At 49.8% G+C, this 18585-nt stretch overlaps 2 protein-coding genes across 35 annotated transcripts in view; one reads left to right on the forward strand and one right to left on the reverse strand.

The window, feature by feature from the left end:
- Positions 1-5725, forward strand: part of CLUAP1 (clusterin associated protein 1) — a 43708-nt gene extending 37983 nt beyond the window's left edge. For 18 of the 24 annotated variants that reach the window (XM_045381483.3, XM_074028700.1, XM_065537047.2 and 15 more), the window contains one exon: positions 866-3275. In XM_045381483.3, the coding sequence (XP_045237418.1) occupies positions 866-1018 (153 nt within the window). In that variant the 3' untranslated portion in view covers positions 1019-3275. Of the gene's footprint in view, positions 1-865; positions 3276-3428; positions 3874-5525 lie in introns of those variants that run through there. The other 6 variants (XM_065537045.2, XM_074028693.1, XM_074028696.1 and 3 more) reach the window with 2 other exon arrangements.
- Positions 4388-18585, reverse strand: part of NLRC3 (NLR family CARD domain containing 3) — a 40566-nt gene continuing 26368 nt past the window's right edge. For 9 of the 11 annotated variants that reach the window (XM_045381480.3, XM_045381478.3, XM_045381472.3 and 6 more), the window contains 11 exons: positions 17475-17558; positions 15527-15610; positions 14805-14888; positions 14250-14333; positions 13780-13863; positions 13360-13443; positions 9570-9653; positions 8763-8846; positions 8026-8109; positions 7534-7617; positions 4388-7258 (listed from right to left, as the gene is read on the reverse strand). In XM_045381480.3, the coding sequence (XP_045237415.2) occupies positions 7168-7258; positions 7534-7617; positions 8026-8109; positions 8763-8846; positions 9570-9653; positions 13360-13443; positions 13780-13863; positions 14250-14333; positions 14805-14888; positions 15527-15610; positions 17475-17558 (931 nt within the window). In that variant the 3' untranslated portion in view covers positions 4388-7167. Of the gene's footprint in view, positions 7259-7533; positions 7618-7886; positions 8110-8762; positions 8847-9569; positions 9654-13359; positions 13444-13779; positions 13864-14249; positions 14334-14804; positions 14889-15526; positions 15611-17474; positions 17559-18585 lie in introns of those variants that run through there. The other 2 variants (XM_045381476.3, XM_074028675.1) reach the window with 2 other exon arrangements.

The following is an 18585-nucleotide window of genomic DNA, read 5'->3' on the forward strand; positions in this document are numbered from 1 at the left end:
TGGGTGAGAGTCCGGGGGAACTGAAGCATTCGTGAGGGGCAGAGGTGTAGACAGTGAGTTCAACGACTCGCTCAGGAGCTCTGTGTGAGGGGAGAGAGACAGGGCAGAGCAGCTGGAGAGGAAAATGGGATTACGTTTGGGTTTTTTTCCAAGAAGGAAATTACAGCATTTGTGTGCACCGATGGGAATGATCTAGATAGAACGACCAGCCATCCTGGTTTACATGGGACGCAGGACTTGCCGTTTTAAAGCTGGGCTGAGTTGTTGCCCTGGATCTGATGAGGAGGGAGAAGGTGTGTCTTTCACTTTGCTCCCTTTCTTTTTTTTTTTTTTGAGACGGAGTCTTGCTCTGGAGTGCAGTGGTACAATCTCGGCTCACTGCACCTCCGTCTCCCAGGTTCAAGCAGTTCTCTTGCCTCAGCCTTCTGAGTAGCTGGGATTCACTTCACTCCTTATACCCATGCCTGTGTTGCTTTTTATCCACAATCTGCAAAAAGCCAAAATAGGCCTCCCTTCCCTGTCTCCAAGCCCCTGTCCTTCTTGCCATTGGTAGGGAGAGTCTCTGGGTCCATTGGCCCTCAATGCAGATCCAGAGTGCTTCTGAGACACTGTGGGAAAGCCAGCCCCTGCAGCACCACACTCAGATGCACCTGGAGTTTGGAGGATTCTGGATGGATGATAAATTCCAGCCAGCAGTACATCGCCTCGGTCCCATCCATATGCCCTCCCACAGCCTGCCTGCCACTCTGCCGGCCTCTTCCTTCACGCAGGGATGGTGCTATAGAAAGGGAGGCAGAGAATCTTAGGACAAGATGTCAGGAATGAGGTGGAACCCCCTGTTACATCTGCCATTTTTTTCCTATAGGAGGACTCGGAGGAGAGTGAAATCGACATGGAAGATGATGATGATGATGAGGATGATGATTTGGAAGATGAGAGCATTTCTCTCTCACCAACCAAGCCCAATCGAAGGGTCCGGAAACCTGAACCCCTGGATGAGAGTGACAATGACTTCTGACCCTCTTGCCAAGGGACCCTGGCAGATTAAAACCCTCAGACTTGTAGGTAAATGGGAACTTAGAAGGTTAGGCAGGTAACACCTGTTTTGTTCACTAAGCTGGCTGGACTCATGATTACTGAAGCAATACTTATTTCTGCTTCAGCCTCCTATGTTTGCATTCCATGAAGCTTAAATAAGAATTGAAACAAATCCCTAAGATTTTTTTTTCACCTTATTTATCTCCTAAAACTTGAGGAATGCATGTGTTCTTAGTGATTCACATCCACAGGACAAAATCTCAAGGAGAAATAAGAGCTGACGCCACACAAGTCTTGGCTGCTTTTTTACTATACATTTTCTCCGAGAGTCCAGCAGAGTTGAGGCTAGAACTTGGCACTGGGGACTCATGTTCGGAATCATAGGGGGACATCTGGCTGTTAATCACTTGCACAGTTGAGAACATTTCCTGTGCTTCGGCTTTTAATTCTAGCCCTTATTTCATTTTGTCATCTTTCTTTCTTCTGCATGTTCACAATACCAGACATTAAATGTATTTTAATTACTACAATTTTCTGAAAGAAGCTTAGCTAAAGTTAAATGAAAACTGGGTTTCCTTGAAAATCAGGCGATAGAGACAGGCTCCAGATGAGGAATCCTCCATTTTCTCTCCAAAGCTGACATTCCTCTGGGAGTCAAGTTCACCTTGGATTACAGCCACCTTCATGTTTCCACGGCTGGTACTAAATTTGGAAACTCTGGTGACCTGAGCTGCCCTCTTGGAGACTCCAGACTCCCATGGCAATGACAGCCAGGACACTCTCCTTCCCTCCAGCCAGAGTTTCTCTAAAGGAGCTTTGTTTTGTCTAAAGTGTGGAAAGATATAGTGCACAACACAGGGACAAATAGGTTTCCTGCAGCTCGCTACCTAAGTGTTTCTGTAGGGGAAGGAGCCTATTAAGAAAAAGGTGTTGGTACAGATTCATGTTTCTGACTTAAAAAAACAACAACACAGGATTGAATTAGGTAGAGTAGTATCACTAGAAGATTTTTTCTGTTGTGAAATTAGAAGTGGAGTTGGTTTTTTTTTCTTTTTTCTTCTTCTTTTTTTTTTAATATGAAAAGTACTTAGCTGGACATGGTGGCAAGCGCCTGTGGGCCCAGCTACTCAGGAGGCCAAGGTGGGAGGATCACTTGAGCCCAGGAGTTTTAGACTAGCCTGGACAACTAAGTGAGACTCCATCTCTACAAAAAATTTAAAAATTAGCCGGATGTGGAGGGGCATGCCTGTGGTCCCAGCTATTCAGGAGGCTGAGGCAGGAGAATCACTTGAGACCAGGAGGTCGAGGCTGCACTGAGCTGTGATTGTGCCACTGCACTCCAGCCTGGGTGACAGAGTGAGACCCTATCTTAAAAAAAAAAGAAAAAGAAGGCTGGGCACGGTGGCTCACGCCTGTAATCCCAGCACTTTGGGAGGCCGAGGCAGGCAGATCGTGAGGTCAGGAGATGGAGACCGTCCTGGCTAACATAGTGAAACCTCGTCTCTACTAAAAATACAAAAAGTTAGCTGGGCTTGGCGGCGGGCACCTGTAGTCCCAGCTACTTGGGAGGCTGAGGCAGGCGAATGGTGTGAACCCGGGAGGCGGAGCTTGCAGTGAGCCGAGATCATGCCACTGCACTCCAGCCTGGGCGACTGAGCAAGACTCCGTCTCAAAAAAAAAAATAAAAGCACACTGCTTGTAAAAAGCATACAGTAGGCCAGCGCCTGTAATCCTAGCACTTTGAGAGGCCAAGACGAGTGAATCACCTGAGGTTAGGGGTTTGAGACCAGCCTGACCAACGTGGCGAAACCCATCTCTACTAAAAATACAAAAATCAGCCAGGCGTGGTAGCACATGCCTGTAACCCCAGCTACTGGGGAGGCTGAGGCAGGAGAATCACTTGAACCTAGGAGGTGGAGGTTGCAGTGAGCCAAGATCACACCGTTGCACTCCAGCCTGGGCAACAGAGTGAGACTCCATCTCAAAAAAAAAAAAAAAAAAAAAAAGCATACAGTAAATTAAAAAGAAAAGCACAAAACAGTTTTCACTTATTTTTACAATTAAAAAGTCAGAAGACTTCTGAAGTTACTTTTAATAAATGTTTTTAACACCATATTTCATATTATTAAATAGGTTTTACTTAAAAGCATAATTATTTTATTTGTACCTGTCAGATATAAATACTTATTCAGGAGTTCACAAGTATGAAAAGATACACATAAATTTTAGGAACTTTCGACAATTATTTCTGTCATTTTTGCTTTTTTCTCTTTCTTTTCATAAATTTTATGTATAAGATTACCCCTTTAAAAAAAAAAAAAAAAAGGCCAGCATTCAGTGAATTCACCAGTAATTTGAAATGCACCATATTGTAAACGATCTGCTGACAGGGAAGCCAGCGTGTTGGAGCCATGCCAGCCGCCACAGACGCCGTGGTTCCAAGACGCAGAAGAGTCACTGCACCTTTTGGATGTTACGGATTTGGTTTGCCTGAATGTGACTTGACTTCTGTTTTGAAAAAACATACAAATAGAGTTCTGTTTTCCTTATGTGATGCTTTCTTCTAACGCACTTTAACACAGAAGCCTAACCTAGCTACAAAGAGCCCATCCACAGACATAGGCAACAGCTCCAAAGGGTATTTCATTGTGTCACCTGCTTCTAGATCATCTGTTAGTTAACTGACTTTGTGCAAAGTCTCACCATGTATAGCACTGCCTTGCTTGAGCAAGGAAGTTTCTGTCAACAACAAGCTGTTTGTACTCTATCGTTTTTACTAAAGTATGACCCATTGTAGTGGGTCATTACTAAAGTGGTGACCCATTGTAGAATGGATCCAGGAGTCACATGTGCAAGTGCTTTATGACCTGGCACCATTTGGTTTTGGCCAAGCAGTAGAGCAGACCTCAGGACCTAAGGAGGATGGTTGTGATTAGGTCAATAAAAAACTAGCAGGCCGGCCGGGCGCGGTGGCTCAAGCCTGTAATCCCAGCACTTTGGGAGGCCGAGACGGGCAGATCACAAGGTCAGGAGATCGAGACCATCCTGGCTAACATGGTGAAACCCCGTCTCTACTAAAAATACAAAAAACTAGCCGGGCGAGGTGGCGGGCGCCTGTAGTCCCAGCTACTCGGGAGGCTGAGGCAGGAGAATGGCGTAAACCCGCGAGGCAGAGCTTGCAGTGAGATGAGATCCGGCCACTGCACTCCAGCCTGGGCGACAGAGCGAGACTCCGTCTCAAAAAAAAAAAAAAAAACTAGCAGGCCATTGCTGATAATTTTTTACTATATAATTAGAAGACTTCCTCAAATGCTTTAAAAAATGTGTATTGATGGAAAATACAAAGGAATTTTTCAAATACTCAATTTTTATTGGTAGTAGTTATCAAGAACAAAGTCCTCGGACTTCTGATGGGAAATCTGAACGACTGTTTCTCTTTTAGCTTGGACAAGAAGAAACAGATCCCTCTCATTAGCACTTTAATATCAGTGTCACATGTCTGGAAGGAAATTGTATTCATTTAGGTAAGCAACACACAACATAAATATCACAGCTGTTAGACCCAAGGGACTCTCAGGTGCTAGAATTGAGGACTCCTTTAATTGGAAGGGAGCTAAAGGGTATACCTCCTACCTAGAAGTCCTTTCTGTGTGGATATGAATTAAATTGTCTTGTCTGTTTTGCTCTGATGGGGTCTGTGTGGGCTAGCTGGCTCTGGTGTGTCCCTGATGACAGACTGAACTCTTTAACCATTTCAGACAGCTTGAAGATGTATGAACATTATTTGAAAAGGGAGAGAGGGAGGACTGTTTGTTTTCTCCACCACTTTGGCTCCTCAGGTTTCTTCAGTGTTAGGTTTCTGTAGGGCCCAGCTTTCTCCAGCGTTTGGCTACTGCAACTCTGTTCTGCTAAGCTCTTAACTCAGACAGAAACAATGCAAACCAGCAGACAGAGCATCACCTTAAAAGTACTAAAACAGCTGTCAATCTAGAAGTCTATGCCCAGCAAAAACCGTCATAAATACTGCAAGACCCATGTTCAGATTTCCCCCCTTTTACAAATAATGTTTTGTTTTGTTTTATTTCCCAGCTACTACAAGTGATCCAAATGTTCTTTGTAACAGACTTTTTCCTCCAGTCTAGGATCCAGTCAAAGATCTTGCATTAAGTTATATCTCTGTAATCTTCAATTTCACACTATCTGCAACGTTTTGCATTTTTCATGACATTGATGTTTTTTATGAGTTCAGGCCATTTATTCTGCAGAATGTTTGTCAATTTGGATTTTTTTTTAATTGTTCCTTCAATGATTAGAATCAGGCAAACAGTTTTTGACAAGAATACATCAGACGACTCCGTGCTGCATCAGACTGGGGGCATGTGATGTCCACGTGTCCCATTATTGGCGATGTTCAATTCTGTCACTTCTGTTGAGGCTGCATTTGCCAGATTTCAGATTAAAGGTACCTTTTTCCCTTTGTAAATTAGGATATCACCTTTGTGGGGTGCTGTTTTGAGACTGCAAGGATATCATCTTCCCAAGACATGGCCTTAGCATCCATGTCAGCATCCTGTCCAGATGCTCACTTTTGAAGAAACATTTCAAATAGCTATTCCTTTCAAATTCAGAAGTGATCATTGCTTTATAGTCTTAATAAATACTTTCTGTGGTTATTTAGTTGATGAGAGCTGTGATGTCCATTTGGATTTTTTTCCCTCCAACACAAACAGCTGCAGGAATTGGTGCCACATAGAGGCTCAGCTTGCCTGTCTCCATGGAAGCTGTGGCCGCAGCAGTGGCTTTGGAAGCCTAATAAGGAAGTGTAGTGGCTCACACCTGTAATCCCAGCACTTTGGGAGGCTGAGGCGGGCAGATCACTTGAGGTCAGGAGTTTGAGACTAGCCTGATCAACATGGTGAAACCCCATCTCTACTAAAAATATAAAAATTAGCTGGGTGTGGTGGTGTGTGCCTGTAGACCCAACTACTTGGGAGGCTGAGGCAGGAGAATCACTGGAACCCAAGAGGTAGAGACTGCAGTGAGCCAAGATCATGCCACTGTACTCCAGCCTGGGTGACAGATTCTGTCTCAAAAAAAAAAAGAAAGAAAGAATGACATCACTGAATACATTGAATGTGCTATTGATAACCAGTGTGCCAGACTCCAGATAACATGTGCCAGGTATCACCCACGTCTTTGATTTTGTAATAAATAAAAAATGGGGCCAGGTGCGGTGACTCACGCCTGTAATCCCAGCACTTTGGGAGGCCCAGGCTGATCACCTGAAGTCAGGAGTTCGAGACCAGCCTGGCCAACATGGTGAAACCCCGTCTCTATTAAAAATACAAAAATTAGCTGGGCATGGTGGCAGGTGCCTGTAATCCCAGCTACTGGGGAGGCTGAGGCAGGAGAATCACATGAACCTGGGAGGCAGAGGTTGCAGGGAGCCGAATTGCACCACTGCACTTCAGCCTGGGTGACAAGAGCAAGACTCCATCTCAAAAACAAACAAACAAAAAAAGGCAGACTCCTTGGAGAACTCTATTGTCTCTGTTTCCAGAATGCTAGAATTAAAACTCATTTATCTTCACAATTTTCCTATAGTTTTTTCATGTCTGTAAGGATGATACCCTAAAACTTTCTTCTTGAAAAAATAAGGGTCCCCTCTGTTGCCCCTGCCACACGGATGCTCCTCACGAGCTTGAGATGGCAGCTTATCTCAGAGCATGGGATGATTTTTAACCAGGTGAGTGGAACGGGGCAGTAATAAACATTTTTAAAGGTAGGGGGCATATGAAGTACTCAGGGTGTAAATAAGCTGGAACCAGCCTCCTACACTGCTGAGCTTCAGGCCTTTGTCCCCTAGTCCCTTGGTGGTGGCCCCCTCCCTCCTCTGTGCCATAGCAGAGTACCCGTCGCCCCCTGCCTGAACCACTCCTGCACCAGGAAGGGAGCTCACGACCTCCTCTGGCAGCACCTCTCCTTTCTCCGTGCAGAGCCCCACTCTCGTGCTGAGTGAGCAGCGTTCCCAGCTCCCAGCAGGTCCCCAGAAGTCGGCCTTTCTGTTCAAAAGCTTCCAGCTGAGTCTCTGCCCATCCTCCTGCTCCATCCACCAGGAACTCCTTTTGCTCACATTTCAACAGTGCACGTGGGAGCATTTGTCTTGATGGCCTCTGAGATCATCCTAGCCCCAGAGTCCCCAATGTGGTTTCCTTGGAGGCTAGAAGACAACGGTTAAGGCAGGGCTTGAAGCCTACAGGTTCTCTTTAGTAGAGCAGGTCATAAGATAGAAAATGCAGGACCCCATGCAAAGCCTTTGTGCTTCTAGGATCCCCTCGCTACATGGACAAGGCTCAGGGTAGCCCCCCTTAGACCAGGTTTCCCTGTAGGGCTGCTGAGGGGTCTGGGGGTCAGCTGGCTCTCAGAACTGAGCAAAAGGCAATGCGTGACCTGGAAGCAGTTCTAAGGGCAAGCAGGAAGGGCAGGTGCACTCACTTGATATGCTGGAGCCTGTGGTTTCCAGACAGTGCCGTGGCAACACATATCGCCCCGCCCATCCCCAGGGAATTCTCTTGAAGACTAAGTGGAGAAGAGATGGAGACACACGGTGAGCCATCAGGGCAGAAGGAAACATCCGGGGAAGCAACACTGCATTGTCTGGGGGCAGTAACCCAGGCAGATGTATCGACAAGTGCCATGGCAACGCCAGGTGGGAGTTGACCCTGGAGACAGGTGTCTACAAGTGGCCAGATTGTCCCATCCAAGTGCGATGGAGGATATAAGACCATAAACGCAGATGCGAGTGACTTCTGACTGAAGCTAAGCAGACTCAACAAACCCAGCTGCAGTGGAATGTGGACTATAAGTCTGATTATATTCAGGAGGAAGTAGCTACAGAGGAAATCAGGAGCATTTTATCCTGTCGAGGAGGACACAGCAGAGAACTCTGCTGCTCCAGGATGCAGGTAAGGCCCTCCAGCCACTTACTTGAGTCTCCGGAGACTTGAGTTTACCTTCAGAGCATTTGCCAGGGCTTTGGCTCCAGACACCCCGATGGCATTTCCTCTTAAGCTGTGGGGAAAGACAGGAAGCCTAAGGCATGGGTACAGGATGAGAGGTGATCCTGACCTCTGCAGGTGGGCTTGGGGCTACTTGGTAGAGGAAACAAGGACTTCAGCAGTCACAGGAGAGCAGGGCTCTGTCTTCCTCACTCCAGGGCAGCAGGGCAGAGCTGGCTGTGGGAAGCAGGGCACACAGGAAGGGGCATGGCTGGCCCAGCCAGGTGGGTAATTGGAGCCTTCCTCCTCTTCCACTCCAAACAGAAAAGCAAGGCTGAGATAAGAGAGGCAGCCCTCCATCCGGGCAGGTCCGCAGTGCCCCCAGCAAGGGCAGGAATTCTGAGGACATGCCTGAGCCTCAGAGCTGTAGCCTCATCCCAGGACTTTGGATCTGCCCAGAGAACAAGATCAGCCACCCCGGGACCCATAAACCGGGCCTCTAGACGTGTTCAGCCTGGCAAGGCCAACCTGGAGAGGAGGGCAAATGATAGCGACTCCCAGGAAAAGGCATGAAGTGGGGCTGGGAAGCTGGTACACTTGTGCCGAAATGAAGATCACTAGGATGATTTGTGAGTTACCTGTAAACTTTGTCCCCATATCTATTCATTAAGGATTCATTGTTTTTTGGGGGGGCTGAAGACCATAGCTGGAGACTGGAATACTTACTCAAGAATCTCCAAGGTTCTGTTCACAGCCAAGGCTTCCCCTAGCACCTGAGCACCCGGAGCACCAATGGAGGCCACCTGGAGACTGGGGTGGGGAGGGTGCTGTCAATATGGGCCAGCTGGGCCCACCTCCCTCTACACACTCCATTCCCTTTCACTACCCGTTGATTCAGGGTGGAAAGTAGAGAAACAGCACTGAGAATGGTTGGCCAGCGCTATGTCTAGGCACTCCATCTCCTATCTACACTGTTGCCTAAGACAGAAATCTGGATGCTAAGGATACGAGAAATACAGGCTATCCCTGGAAGGGCTCGGGGAGAACGCTCCTTGCACCTCCTCATTACTACTATCTAGGTGTTTGAGCCCCCAGTTGCTAATGTAATATTTCCTATAATAATACTAGGAAAATCAAATACACCTTCTTTGACTTGTAAACAAAAATAACGTCTAGGTCAGGTGTGTTGGCGCACACCTGTAATCCCAGCACTTTGGGAGGCTGAGGTGGGCAGATCACCTGAAGTCAGGATTTTAAGACCAGCCTGGCCAACATGGTGAAACCCCGTCTACTGATAATACAAAAATTAGGCTGGGTGTGGTGGCACACGCCTGTAATCCCAACTGCTTGGGAGGCTGAAGCTCGAGAATCACTTGAACCCACGAGGCGGAGGTTACAGTTAGCTGAGATTGCGCCACTATACTCCAGCCTGGGTGGCAGGGCAAGAGTCTTGTCTCGAGACAAAAAAAAAAAAAACATGAAAGGATGGTGGAGGGGCCGGTTTCCTGACTGCTGCGCACATCTAGGACTTACTAGAGAGCAGTGAGGGCTGTGTTGACCTTCAGCGCATGGGCCACCGCACACGCTCCGTCATCCCCGATAGCGTTCTCCTGTAAACTGGACACAGAGTGTGACCTCTTTGGGTGCATGGGGCACACGGAGCATTCTAGCAAGGCCCTGCCACGCTTGGACCTGCCAGGTTTAACTGACTACACACACCATAGACATAGACTCCCAGGGTTTGCCTGGGGATAACTGCCCTTCCTCTACAGGCCCTGCAGCCCGCTGCCTCATACTAAGCACACAGAAGGGTCTGGGGGCCTGCATGAGTCTGAACCGCCAGAGGCAAGCAGGAAATGGGACACATAGAGTGACTTGTCAGTAGGGGCTTGGGACCCAAAAAGGGTTGCTTTTCACAGCCAACCAGAAAATGAACTGAAAGCCTCAATCCCTGAGCCATTCTTGTCTGTCTTGTTTTCTCTTGAGACAGGGTCTCACTCTGCCACCCAGGCTGGAATGCAGTGGTGAGATCACAGCTCACTGCAGCCTCAACCTCCCAGGCTCAAGCGATCCTCCCACCTCAGCCTCCCGAGGAGACTAAAATACTTAAATAGAGACTGGAACTACAGGCACATGCCACCATGCCTGGCTAATATTTTTATTCTTCTGTGGAGATAGGGTCTCACTATGTTGCCCAGGCTGGTCCTGAACTCCTGGGCTCAAGCAGTCTTCCCACCTTGGCATCCCAAATTGCTGGCATTACAGGCAGGAGCCACCATGCCCAACCTCCTTGGCCATTCTTGCTTATTAGGGTTTTGTGTCATTTTTTCCCCTTCTAAATTGGAGGGAACTAGCAGGCCCTGGTGCAATAAGTGACTGAGTTTAACTCAGGTGCACATTAATACATTCAAGGCTAAGAGCTGTTTGCGTTCATTATTTTAACAGACATTTGAGTGTGGCCGGGCACAGTGGCTCCCGCCTTTAATCCCAGCACTTTGGGAGGCTGATATGGGTGGATCACTTGAGGTCAGGAGTTCGAGATCAGCCTGGCCAACATGGTGGAACCCCATCTCTACTAAAAATACACAAATTAGCCGGGAGTGGTGGAGGGCATCTGTAGTCCCAGCTACTGGGGAAGCTGAGGCAGGAGAATCACTTGAATCCAGGAGGCAGAGGTTGCAGTGAGCCAAGATCGTGTCACTGCACTCCAGCCTGGGCGACAGAGTTAGACTCCGTCTCAAAAAATTAAAATAAAATAAAAAAGACAACATTTCAGTGCGTCTCATGTGCTAGGGCTTGTATAAGGCAGTGGACCTGAGTCCCCTTCTCGAAGCTCAGGTAGGAAGACGTGATTAAATGAGCAGGTACAACAGGCCAAGTGCAGGCTGCAGGGAAAAGCAAGCAGCGTCTCCCGCCCCAGGGTGTCCACAGAAGGCTCCCCAGAAGAAACAAGTCAAAACCCAAACCCAAAGTGGGGAGTGTGCCTGGCTCAGCTAAGGAACCCAAACGAATTGAGTTCCTGGGGAAGTGAGAAATGAGTCCAGGGAGGGACAAAGGAAGCAGATTTTAGGGGCCCCAGAAGCCACCCTGAGGGGCTGTGTGTACTTTACTCTGCAGGCCCTGAGCAGCCATTCAAGGATGGCACCCAAGATGGAACAGAGTTGCTTTGGAAAGGTCTCTAGCCAGCAGTGTGAGAGGATGGACTGAGGTGGAGGCTGCCACAGGGATGGAGATGAGTGGTGCCGATGGCCTGGGTGGGGGCCGTGGACGCAAAGGGAATTGAGTGGGTGGCAGGGACACAGAGGGGACTGACCCAACAGGACTTGACAGTGAATAGGAAGCAGGAGCTGGGCAGGCACAGTGGCTCACACCTGTAATCCTAGGACTTTGGGAGGCCAAGGTGGGAGGATCGCTTGAGCCCAGGAGTTCGAGACCAGCCTGGGCAACATAGTGAGGCCCCATCTCTTTTAAAAAATTGTAAATATTATTTTAAAAAATAATGTGGATGTGGTGGTTCACGCCTGTAATCCCAGCACTTTGGGAGGCCAAGGTGGAAGGATCACTTAAAGGTCAGGAGTTCGAGACCAGCCTGACCAACATAGTGAAACCCCATCTCTATTAAAAAAAAAAAAAAAAAAAACACCAGGTGTGGTGTTGGACACCTGTAGTCCCAGCTACTCGGGAGGCTAAGGCAGGAGAATCGCTTGGACCCGGGAGGCAGAGGTTGCAGTGAGCTGAGATCATGCCTCTGCACTCCAGCCTGGGTAACAGAGAGACTCCATCTCAAAAATAAAGTAAAATAAAAATTATAGAAAAGGAAGTGGGAGGTGAGAGTGAAGTCCTTGTTTCTAGCTTGCACAGTTGGTTCCATTCACAAGATGGGGAACCAAGAAGCAGGTTTTTGGGAGAGAGAATGCAGGGACCCCGCACCCCAGCAAGACCCTGAGGGGAGGTGCAGAGGGAGTGTGGACGTGCCGGTCTGGGGCTCAGGTGAGAGGCCTGGGACATGCACATGGGAGTCGTTAGGACTTTAAAGATCACTGGAGCCCAGGGAAACAAGAGCTCCAGGAAAAGAGATGCCAGGCAAGGGAAGATGACATGGGACAGATCCCTGAGGAGCCCTGCACTGAAGAGCCAAACAGAAGAAAAGAGGACAAGGCCCAGCTAGAGGGGACATCCTGGAAGCTGAAGGAGAAGAAATGGTCAAGGAGAAAGACCAATGAGGCTCCAAGGGTTAAACCTAGAGTTCCCTCACGCCCCAGCGACTCCACTCCCAGGTATATCCACCCAGGAGAAGGAAAGCTCACGTCCACACAGAAACTGTGCACAAAGGTCCACAGCAGCGCCGTTCCTAACAGCCAAGTAGGAACAACCCAATGTCCATCAGCTGATGAATGGAGAAATAAAACCTGTGTACTCATACAATGGATATCATTCAGCCTTACAAAGGAACTATGTACTGAGACTGGCTACAATGTGGATGAACCTTGAAAATCTGACACCAAATGAAAGACACCAGCCGCAAAAGGCCATGTGTCGTATGATTCCATTTTTGGCCATGTGTCGCACAATTCCATTTATATGCAGTGTCCAGGGTAGGAAGATCATGGAGACAGTAGATTAGTGGTTGCCAGGGTTGGGGGAAAGGGAGAATGGGTAGTGAGTGCTAACGGGGATGGGTTCGTTTTGGGGTGATGGAAATGTTGTAAAATTGATTGTGATGGTTGCATCACTGAATACACTAGAAACCAGTGAACTGTATACTAAGTGGGCAGATCTTCTGGTGTGAAGATTATATCTCAATAAAGCCGTCATATGTATATATGTGTGTATATATATATGTGTACATATATGTGTGTGTATATATATATTTTGAGACAGAGTCTTGCTCTGCCGCCCAGGCTGCAGTGCAGTGACGTGATCTCTGCTCACTGCAACCTGTGCCTCCTAAATTCAAGCAATTCTCCTGCCTCAGCCTCCCAAGTAGCTGGGATTACAGGCATGTGCCACCATGCCCGGCTAATTTTTGTATTTATAGTAGAGATGGGGTTTCTCCATGTTGGCTAGGCTTGCCTTAAACTCCCGACACCTCAGATGATCCACATGCCTCAGCCTCTCAAAGTGCTGGGATTACAGACGTGAGCCAACGCACCCGGCCAATACATTTAAAAGGCAGACAAGGACTGAAATGTGCCCGCTGGCCTTAGGGAAGAGGAGGCTGTGTGCCAAGGGTCACTGTATTGAGCCTCTCCCTGGTGGGTACCAGCAGGTTCACCCATCCCCGACAGCCCCCGCCCTGCAGCCCCTGGGCAGGCCAACTTACTCTAAGCTGGTGAGGCTCCTGTTGAGCTGTAGTGCTTGTCCCAGGGCCTGGGCAGCGCCGGCCTGGATGAAATTCCACTGCAGGCTGGGCAGACACAGACACATGTGACTATGTGACTATGTGACTATGTGGCCCTGGGGCAGAGCCAAGGAGGCTCTGATGGCAGGGGGTGGAATCCCTGCAGGATGTGGCAGGAGAATTCCTGCAACCCTGTGACCACCTCTTAACACATGTCTGTCTGTGGGTCAGGAGAGCACAGGATGGGGCACAGTCTGCTGGCAGCAGTCTAGCCTGGGCAGCCCCTGAGACCTTTGCAAGGGGTGTCCCCAAACCAGGCTTGACCTGTACATCATTGGTTTGGGTGGAGCCCGGCAGCTCTGCAGAAGGGGGACAGGGCAGGGTGGAGAGCTGCAGACTCACTGAAGGGAGGTGAGGGTGCGGTTTTCTCTCACTGCCACTGCGATGGCCTGGGCACCCTGGTCGTGGAGGAGGTTGGCTGTCAGGCTAGGAGAAAGGGAACAGGAGCAAGTGAGCGGGGCTGGCTGTGAAGCCTCTGGTCCTTGGTCACCAGGGATTCCAGGGCTCAATGCCAGGTCACACAGCCAGGACGTGGGGGAGCTTCCTGGGGATACGCTGCCCAATGGCATGATCACATCCTCATCCATCCCCACCAGGTAAGGCAGATGGTGTCATACCAGCCTCACCCTCATGCAATTTACACTATGAGAGTGGGGGACTTGCCACCCGATGCCAGGTAGCCTGGCTGCACCCTCCCCAGTCAGCGCCTTCTCCAACCCTGTGATGCAACGAGGGTGCCCGTCAGCCCAGGCTCAGTGTGGGTGTGGTCATGGCATGAACAGCCTGTGGAGTCACAGGCCCCCACCACGTACTCCAGGTTCTTCAGGGTGCTATTGGTGCAGAGGGCATGAGCGATGGCCTGGCCTCCCTCGGGACTGATGGAGTTTTCTCGAAGGCTGAAAAAAAAGGGAAGACCTGAGCTTCTGACCGGGCAGATTAGGCATCTGGCAGAGCCAAGCCCAGGTGTTTAGGCTTCTGGAAGCCCAAGAAACTGTAGGCAGGGGACCTAGGGTTCTGCACAGTCTGGGCTGAGGTGTGAAGGAGCCAATGCCAGCAAGCCAGTGCTGGGCCAGCCAGGCGCCCCCGCTTTAGGACCATCCACAGTACAGGGAGAGGATAGGATGACAGGGCCCCAGAGGTGCGAGGGGACAGGTGGCTCAGCATGCATCTGGGAAGGGAGCAGCAGAATGGGCCACTGCGGGCAGCAGCTGTCCCCTGCACCCCAAGAGATCAGGAAGAGGGCCAGGCTGCCAGGAAGGCTTCCCCAGCAATAGATATCCCTGAGACAGGCTTCCCAGTGCCAAGTCCCTGCAGACAGGTGCCCGGTCAAAGAAACGCCATGTTTGGAGAGGGTGGCCGGGACTTACCTGAGGCTGAGGAGGGTCTGGTTGGTGCAGAGGGCCCCCATCAGTGCTGCCACTCCTGCGTCACTGATGGAATTGCTCTGCAGACTGCGGACAGAGAAGGAGGCACCCTGGGTGTGGCTGTCGCAGGACCCAGAGGGAGCTGCCCTGTCCAGTCTGGGACAGCAGGCACTGGGTTCAACAGGGAGTTGGGGGCTCCAGGGACAGTGGCAGCCACACTGCTCCTCTCCTCATCTCTCTTTCTTTGCCCATCCCCTCACCTAGCCCCTGCCAGGGGAGGGCAGGTGGGTTTAGCGCAACAAACCCCCAAATTTAGACCCTGCCTTGATGTGGGTGGCCCCAGACAGCCTCAGAGCAGGGTGTGTTGGGTCTGCAGCCCCCAGAGGGAGTGGTGCAGCAGGCTCCCCAAGTGTAGGTGCAGCGCTGAGCTCTCCTGCCCCCACCAAAGCTGCTACAGCTGACTCCCTCTCTAGTCACCCTTGCTGGCTTCTCAAGGACACTTGGAGCTCATCATTCCAAACACTCCAGACTCCACCCCAGCCCCCACCGTCTAGGGAAATGGAGCTAGTGGGGCAGGGGGCACTGAGGGCAGTGTGTACCCAGGGTTGATGTTGGCAGGGAAATGGCCCTGGGGGACAGCCATATTTCAGGACTGCCAGCCCACCATCTACTGGAAAGAGAATGCAGGGGGACTCGTCACCCTGGCAGGGGTCAGGTGGACTCACTCCAGGCTCTCCAGGCCCTGGTTCATCTTCAGGGCCTCGGCCAGGGCCTTGGAACCTCCATCACCAATACTATTACTGGAGAGCCTGCAAGAGAAGGGATATGGATGAGTCAGCCTCCAGGAGTTGCCAGGCAGGGCTGGGCAGAGGGATCAGGGTCAGGGAAGCCCTCATGGGAGGGCTGGCTCTGTTGTCTCAAGGATGGCCAGTGCACAGTTTGTTCTGCCTGAGGCCTGTTGACTGTAGTCTCTGCATGTGACCACCTGTTGCCTGTGAGAAATCAGGATAGCAAAGTCCCTCTTGACTCCCTGGCAAGAAGAGTCAACCCTTCAGTGATAAGTATTTTGGGGGGTTTTGTGAAGATGGTCAGGAAATGTTTTCTTCTGCCAGGTGGGAAGATAGTAAATGTGAGCCCGAGAAGGTTGGGGTTCACCCAGTCCTGGGAGTCTCCATTCTCCTCGGTTAGTGCTTTTGGAGTCCAAAGTCAGCTAACCAGCACCCACACATCCATCAGTCTATCCATCCACTCACCCATCAATTTATCTACTTACCCACCCACTCATTCATAAATCCATCCATCCAGTCATTCATCCATCCATCTACCTACCCACCTACCCACTTACCCATTCATCTGTCCACTCATCCATCCACCCACCCATCAGTCCGCTCACCTATCAATTCGTCTGTCCATCCACTCATCCACCCATCCATCCATTTGTCCATTCATCCATCCATCTATCCATCCATCCACTCACCCATTCATCCACTCATTCATTCAACCATCCATCTATCCACTGACCTGTCCATTCATCCACTTACCCATTTATCTATCCACTCACCCATTCACCCATCCATCCATTCATGTACCCATCCACCTATCCACCCATCCATCTCTACCCACCCATCCACCTACCTATTCACCCATTCAACCATCCATTTATCTACTCATCTACCCATTCATCCACATACCCACCCATCCATCCATCCCTCCATCTACCCACTCACCCATTCATCCACTCATTTATTCAACCATCCATCCATCCATTCACCCATCCACCAATCTGCCCATCAATTCATCCTTTCATCCAGTCATCCACCCATCCATCCATCCATCCACTCATCCATCCATCCATCCATTTATTCAACCGTCCATCCATTCATTCAACCATCCATCCATTCATTCAACCATCCATCTATCTATCCATCCATCCATTCGCTCATTCATTCAACCATCCATCCATCCACCCCCCACACATCCATCCACCCACCCATCCATCCATCCACCCACCCACCCAGCCATCCATCCACCCATCCATCCATTCACCCATCCCTCAGTCCACTCACCCATCAATTCATTTATCCATCCAGTCATCCACCCATCCATCCACTCATCCATCCATCCATCCATCCATCCATCCACTCAGCCATTCATCCACTCATTCATTCAACCATCCATCCATCTATCCATTCGCCCATCCATCAATCCACTCATCCATCCATCCACTCATTCATTTATCGATTCATTCACCCGTTCACCCATCCATCCATCCATCCATCCACCCACCTACCCATCCACCCCTACCCACCCATCCATCCATCCACCCACCCGTACACCCATTTAACCATCCATCCATCTATCCACTCACTCATCTGTCAGTCCACTTATCCATCCATCCATCCACTCATCAGTGTATCCATTCATTCACCCATTCATCCATCCATCCATCCATCCATCCATCCATCCATCCATCCATCCATTTACCCAGCCACCCTTCCACCTACCCACCCATCCATCCATCCACCCATTCATCCATCCATTCACCCATCCATCCATCCATTCATCCATCCATTCATCCATTCATCCATCCATCCTCAGGCTCACAAATATTTGTGCTGGGTTGGGCATTGTGCTGGACTGAGGATACTAGTGTGGGCCTTTCATGTGTCTCACATGAGCTCTTTCAGACTCCTGTTCTGCTTCAAGGCATTTGCCATCCGCTGGGCTCCCATGGGCCCAATGCTGTTCTTCTGCAGGCTGTGGGAGAAAAGAGAGGGGTCCTTTAGAAAGGCTGGTTACAGCCATTCCCAGACCAACGTTCAAGGTCAGGGACAACTAGTGTGCCCTCTTCATTTACTGGAGCAGGCGGGGAGAGGGTTCTCCAGATAGGTCTTTGGATTGTTGCCTAAGTGATAATGGACCGACGTTATGATGAGGGAGAGTAAGGGGTCAGAACAGCTGAACCTCCCTTGCAAGGGGTAGAAAGCAGAGATCAGATTATCAGCTGATAATGCCCAACAACCTCCCGAGTGGGGAACTCCATGGACAAGTCTCTCTGGTGCCTCACCCGCCAATCTGCCTCCCATCTAGACCAGCAGGCTGCCTCCCACCCCAAGAAACCTCCCTAGGGGCCGGGTACAGTGGCTCACGCCTGTAATCCCAGCACTTTGGGAGGCCAAGGTGGGCGGATCACGAGGTCAACAGATCGAGACTATCTTGGCCAACATGGTGAAACTCCGTCTCTACTAAAAATACAAAAATTAGTGGGGCGTGGTGGCGTGCACCTGTAGTACCAGCAACTTGGGAGGCTGAGGCAGGAGGATCACTTGAACCAGGGAGGCAGAGGTTGCAGTGAGACGAGATCCACCTCTATTGCCAGCACTCCAGCTGGCAATAGAGGGAGACTCCGTCTCAAAAAAAAAAAAAAAAAAAAAAAAAAAAAAGAAACAAAAAAGAAAAAAAGAAAAAAAAAGAAACCTCCCTAGGGAGACCCTGGCTTAGGTTCCTCTTCTGAAAAAGCTACTTCCTCTTGCACTAAATCTGGTGGAGGGAGACAGCACAGGAGAAACCCTGTCCTCATCCTACAAGGACAGACAGGCAGGACCCCTCCTGTGTGAGGCTAAATACAAATCTTCAAAAATGTAATTTTCCCTGGTTCCAAAAAGGAAAGAGACTCCGCACCACCCCCATTTTCTTAGAGCATTTCCTGAGAAAGACTTGAGGTTGCACATGCTGCCTCTGTCCCTTTAAGATGTATGTAAATCTTTTTAAAAGCAAAATCAGC

The sequence above is a fragment of the Macaca fascicularis genome, chromosome 20 (assembly GCF_037993035.2).
Source record: "Macaca fascicularis isolate 582-1 chromosome 20, T2T-MFA8v1.1".
Lineage (NCBI taxonomy): Eukaryota > Metazoa > Chordata > Mammalia > Primates > Cercopithecidae > Macaca > Macaca fascicularis.